Source organism: Punica granatum, chromosome 8 (genome assembly GCF_007655135.1).
Source record: "Punica granatum isolate Tunisia-2019 chromosome 8, ASM765513v2, whole genome shotgun sequence".
Lineage (NCBI taxonomy): Eukaryota > Viridiplantae > Streptophyta > Magnoliopsida > Myrtales > Lythraceae > Punica > Punica granatum.
This window is the reverse complement of record NC_045134.1, coordinates 12949801-12955397: the sequence shown is the minus strand read 5'-3', so window position 1 is coordinate 12955397 and position 5597 is coordinate 12949801. Positions and strand designations below refer to the sequence as shown.

Sequence of the window (5597 nt, the reverse complement as noted above, 5' to 3'; positions counted from 1 at the left end):
TTAATTTGTTTATTTCATAGTAACTTCGTTGATCCACAATTTTCAGGTGTATATAATGAACGTACGATTTATGTTGAAACCTAATCTGAAGCTCATATATTTACAAAAGCGGAGTTGAGTTGGACCCAACTTCGTCCGGTCAAAATATTGGGATTACCCAATGAAATTTCTCATTCTTATTAGTTTTCTAATTAATGTTTTAAAATTTTTAAATCTCAAATAAATATTTTATTATAAGATTTTATTATCTACAATATACTTCTAGAATTTTTCTGGCAAAAAAAAATCTTAAAATTAATTCTTGAAATTTTGAGCTTAAAATTATATTTAATAAAGCCGGAAGTTTTGATTTTCAAATTTGGAATAAATATTTTAAATTTTAGTTGTTCACAGAATATTTTTAGCATTTATTAGAAATTTGGAGTTGATTCTTTCTTTGAACATTTTTTTCTCAGCTTTCTTTGAACTTTAAAACGCCAAAATTAATCAACTTATTCGCACAAGCAAATTTACATAAGTTTTGAAATCAAAATATAACTAAGATTCAGTAAGGATTAGAAAAGTTTTTGCCAATTCAAATCTCAAACTATTAATTTTATACATCTAAAAATATCATAATAAGTTGTGATATTCATATAATATCCGTGACATTTATTATCTGAATTTATCACCATATTATAAATAAGAAGTACCAATGATATATTGATGTGACTAGTGTGACTTTTAGAAAATATATCATCATTAGAAGTTCATTCTTTACATCTGATTTTTTTTTTCACGTTCTACTCAGCACAGCAGGTAGATTCCATGCCTAGTTTCGAAGAGGTTTGCGTACTCCTAATAATTTAAAATTTTATTTTAATATAAAACCGAAAATATTTTGGTAAAATATAGATTAAGAAGCAAAGATGAATAATGGAGAAAATATTGGTTAGTGCAGCTCAATCAAATATCAACACCCTTCCAAGCATAAGAAGGAACAAAAAACAAGACAATCTCTCCAACTCCAAGCAAGAACGAAAGAACAGTAAAACAACACAAACAACACAGTCATCTCTATCTCTCTCTCTCTCTCTCTCTCTCTCTTTCTCTCTCTCTCTCCCTTCCCCAACCGTCTGGTGTGAGAGCTTGAAAAGCAAACCACCGGGCGGTTGAGCAAGCAGCTGCAGAGCAGAAACAGAGGCCCAGTTAGTTCCTCCTGCAAAGAAGAAGCTTCAGACCTTTAAATACCCTGAAACCTTAAACCCCTCTCAAGGGACAAGACATGATCTCCTCTGCCTTCCTGGAACAGCAGAAACAGAGGGCAGTTGTTGTCGAAATCTGAAGAAACTCAAAAGGCAACAGCAACGGCCACATGAAGTTGCTGCTGAATAATGGCCTCCCCGCCTTGGAAGGTGGGCCCGGGGAGAAAGGCAGCGGCCGAGGGAAGCGGACGGTGGTGGTCGGCGTGAAGCTCAACCAGCAGAGCCGGGAGCTGCTCACTTGGGCTATGGTGAAAGTTGCAGAGCCCGGGGATCAAGTGCTCGCTATTCATGTTCTTCGCAGTAATGGTACTTCGCTTATATATTACTGGATGAACAACCCATGGTCTTATGGCTCTATTTTCATGCATAGCAGATTCCATCTTCAGCATACATTCATGGAGTTAAATCGAATTTGGGCAATTCTATGGACAGAAAACATCACTTGGACCGTGACTTCATTCCATCCTTTGCCCGGTTTTCCATTTTCTATACGGATGGAAACAGAAATTTGGAGTTTTTAATCTTGAAAAAGCGAGATTTTCTATTTTTGCATTTGCCCTGAAAGAGTTCTGTTTTGGAGGAAATGATTTTCGGAGTTTCGCAGTTGAGAGAAATCTGTTTTTGCAGTGTTTTCTGCACTGGTTTCTACGTTTACTTGAGAAGGAAAAAAGGTTACTGGAGAATTCTGGCTTTCTTTGAGTCCTTATTGAATTGGGTGTTTGTTAATGGATAGATATCGTGGATCGAAATGGGAAGCCATCACTGCTGTCGCTGGTCAGAGCTTTCGACTCTGTTCTTGCTGTCTATGAAGGCTTCTGCAACTTGAAACAGGTTTCCTCTTTCATTCCATTCAAACATTTCCCCCTTTCAAGTGTTTCTTTTCTTTCTTCTTGATGAAGGAGGGTTGAGGACTAGATGATCGATCTTCTAGTCGCTATAGGATTCACGACTCGAGTGGGTAAACAACACTGCAAAATTGGTAAGGACTAAGGTTTTGGGATGAATTGCAGGTGGATCTTAAGCTCAAGATCTGCAGGGGCGCCTCGGCTCGTGAAATCCTTGTCCGGGAAGCGAAACTCTGCTCAGCAACAAAAGTCATAGTGGGGGTTGCGCACAGGCGGATTAAATTGCGGCGGCCAACCTCCGTTGCCAAGTACTGCGCTGAAAATCTCTCCAAGGATTGCTGCGTTTTTGCAGTAGACGACGGAAAAATCATTTATCAAAGAGAGGGACATCTTGCCAAAATCTGCACTTCACAAGGTTCTGTCAAATTTTTCAGTCTCTGCATTGCGAAATTTATAAGAAATCCTGTTTCAGGCTTGCTTTGAACTTCGTATGACATCCAGAGGAAAGAATGCTGATATCTCTCTATTGGCTGCAGGCACTATCAAGCGACATCATCATCGTCCGAACAGTTTGTTAAATGTGTTTCACCGGTCCGTATCTAGGAACACAAAAGTATTGAATGAAGGAGGAGCGGATTCAAATTTCCATCCAGGTCCGGGGAAGAATCACGGTGTTGAGCAGTCTTTGGAGCAGGCCTTAGTTGAAGCAGCGGCTTTCGATAGTAAAATGAGGGATGATCTAAAGCGGAAATGCTCGACTTGTGCTGCTTTGAACACCCAAGAGAATGCAGGCATCGAGGAAGATGAAAAATCTTCTTTGGCCATAGTCCCATCAAATTCAGTTTCTACACTGATCAGTGATCATTCAGAACGGCAACCTGGCTGGCCCCTCCTACGTCGGGCAGTTCTATTGGAGCGAACAGGTCTAGAGAACTCCTCCGCAAGGGAGATCTCGGTGGTTCAGTGGGCCATGAGGTTGCCTAGCAGGCAATGCTTATTTTCAAACATCAGTTTGGATAATAAAAAACAAATATGTCCCAGAAAAGCTGAAGACGGTTCCACAGATGAATTAGATGGAGAAAGCGGCGCGATTGTTCTTGTGGGTTCCGAATCAGCGATAACTCCTCCCAGTGAGAACTTTAGAAGCTTGCCAAAAGAGTTCGAGGGCCTCCATGAGAAATACTCCTCAATGTGCCGGTTGTTCAAGTACGAGGAGCTTGTTTCCGCAACATCGAACTTCTTGGCAGGTCTGTCTGTTACTTTTGTAAAACTAATATCATATATATATCTACATATGTAGAGTTTTGATTTACTTAAGGAATCATATTTTTCTGTTATGCTGCAGAGAATCTGGTCGGCAAAGGAGGCAGCAGTCAGGTCTATAAAGGGTGCCTTCGGGATGGCAAAGAAATTGCAGTGAAGATTCTGAAGCAGTCTGAAGATGTCTTGAAGGAATTCATTCTGGAGATAGAGATTATTACGACAATAAACCACAAGAACATTATTTCCCTTATTGGTTTCTGCTTTGATGCCAATCAGCTTCTGCTGGTGTATGATCTCCTTGCTCGAGGAAGCCTCGAAGAGAACCTTTATGGTACAAAATTCTCGTCAGCCTTTTGTCTAGTTGAATTAACATAAAGTGAAATCGGTTGCTTAGTTTGCTTACTTTTGTAATGATTAATCAATTAGGTAGTAAGAGAGATCCTACTACATTTGGTTGGGGGGAGAGATATAAGGTAGCTCTTGGAGTTGCAGAGGCCTTAGATCACCTTCATAGCAGTCGAGGCGATCGACCTGTTATTCATCGGGATGTGAAATCGTCAAATGTCCTATTATCCGATGATTTTGAGCCACAGGTGAATTGACCTTCTCCCGTTAATCGTAATATCAAGTTGTTCTGTTTTCTCACATTTTAAATGCTAGGATTTTCTGCCTTGTTTCATCAGTTATCTGATTTCGGACTTGCTAAATGGGCATCGACCTTTCCTACTCACATTACCTGCACCGACGTTGCAGGAACTTTCGGGTTTGTTTCTTCTACTATTTGCAGTTTCAGTTTTACAGTTTTGCAATCTTCAGAGTCTTTTCTCACTCGAACATCTTTCTGGGTTCTGCAGTTACTTGGCTCCTGAATATTTCATGTACGGTAAAGTTAATGAAAAGATCGATGTCTATGCATTCGGTGTGGTGCTCCTGGAGCTTCTTTCTGGTAGAAAACCAATTAGCAGCGATGGCCCAAAAGGCCAGGAGAGCCTGGTTATGTGGGTATGTTCTACGTTGCTGAATTGATCTCTACCATTTGGTTTCAATCGGTCACAGAAATAAGAAATATATTGATATACATTGTCCAGGCGACGCCGATTCTTAATGGTGGCAAGGTTACTGAATTGTTGGACCCAAGCTTAGGAAATAACTATGACCATGACCAGATCGAGAGGATGGTTCTAGCCGCCACCCTTTGCATCAGACGGACTCCACGATCTAGGCCTCAAATGAGCCTTGTAAGTCCATCTCGATATCTTTGTCAAATTTTATGCCATTTTGGTGAATTCGGAAAACCATTCACGGCCACCTTTTTTTTTTCCCTCCCTAACGAGTCTCTTTCAATGGTTCTACGCTCGGGTGGATGTAGGTGTTAAAGCTCCTACAAGGAGATGAGGACACGACTAATTGGGCGAGGCTACAAGTAAGTTCTCCTGAAGAATCTGATCCGCTGTTGGAGGATGAATTATATACGAAAACGAGCATCCAGTCCCACCTCAATCTCGCATTCCACGACATGGAGGATGACTCGCTTTCAGTGAGCATCATGGAGCAGAATGTCTCATTGGAAGACTACTTGCAAGGCCGATGGAGCCGCTCTTCCAGCTTCGATTAGCCCAAATAAGTGCACGTCTCGTGCTCCAATTTTTCTCTACATCCTTCTGTACATTCAAGTTTTCATTTCTCATTCTGTGGCTCAGTGTCGGTGCCGGTATAGGGTGGGTGTTGGATGAGAGGTGGTTTGTGGGTTAGCCCTCCTCCTCCCCTTAGCTAGGCCAAGTACAACTCTATATCAAACTAATACCAGTAGGTTAGTGAGGGTCCCCTGATGGGTGGGATTGTTACAATGCTAGGAGAAGATTGAAGAGCTCTTCCTCGAAAAGGATCGAGAGCAGAGTCCATCGTTGAGACATTGCGATATGATGACGGTCTCAAGAAACCGAGACCGGGCAATCAAGTTTCATTCACAGTCTTGGATACCAGTGCAATAAAAGAAGGCATTGTTTTTCTCCTCTGAAATCATTTGCTGGGTTTATGGATGTTGCCTTTGGAAACTTGTCCTCTGTCCATTTCTTGTCCAAAGAGACGCAACTAATCATTGATGGGTGTCTGCTGGCTTTATTTCAGCTCTGTCCTGTGACCATCAATGTCCTTCAATGGGATGCTAAGAACCGATAATTGTCCTCTAAAAGAGCATCAAGAAAAGCCAATTTGAACCACCAAAATCACAGTGCAATTACTGATC

The 5597-nt window shown here is 41.1% G+C and overlaps 1 protein-coding gene across 1 annotated transcript; it reads left to right on the top strand.

Moving 5' to 3' along the window:
* Positions 1–993: 993 nt before the first annotated feature.
* LOC116188516 (tyrosine-protein kinase Yes-like) lies at positions 994–5385 on the top strand. The gene is made up of 10 exons (XM_031517932.1): positions 994–1550; positions 1978–2075; positions 2255–2504; positions 2626–3336; positions 3435–3683; positions 3779–3945; positions 4036–4115; positions 4207–4354; positions 4441–4590; positions 4722–5385. The coding sequence occupies exons 1-10, from the start codon at positions 1355–1357 to the stop codon at positions 4965–4967; spliced, it is 2295 nt and encodes a 764-aa protein (XP_031373792.1). The 5' UTR covers positions 994–1354; the 3' UTR covers positions 4968–5385.
* Positions 5386–5597: the final 212 nt, after the last annotated feature.

Bases quoted from the DNA above. Each gene is read 5' to 3' on its own strand.
- LOC116188516 (XM_031517932.1), top strand. From the start codon at position 1,355: ATGAAGTTGCTGCTGAATAATGGCCTCCCCGCCTTGGAAGGTGGGCCC. The intron at 2,505-2,625 runs GTTCTGTCAAAT...TATTGGCTGCAG, and splicing joins CAAAATCTGCACTTCACAAG to GCACTATCAAGCGACATCAT. The intron at 3,684-3,778 runs GTACAAAATTCT...TTAATCAATTAG, and splicing joins CCTCGAAGAGAACCTTTATG to GTAGTAAGAGAGATCCTACT.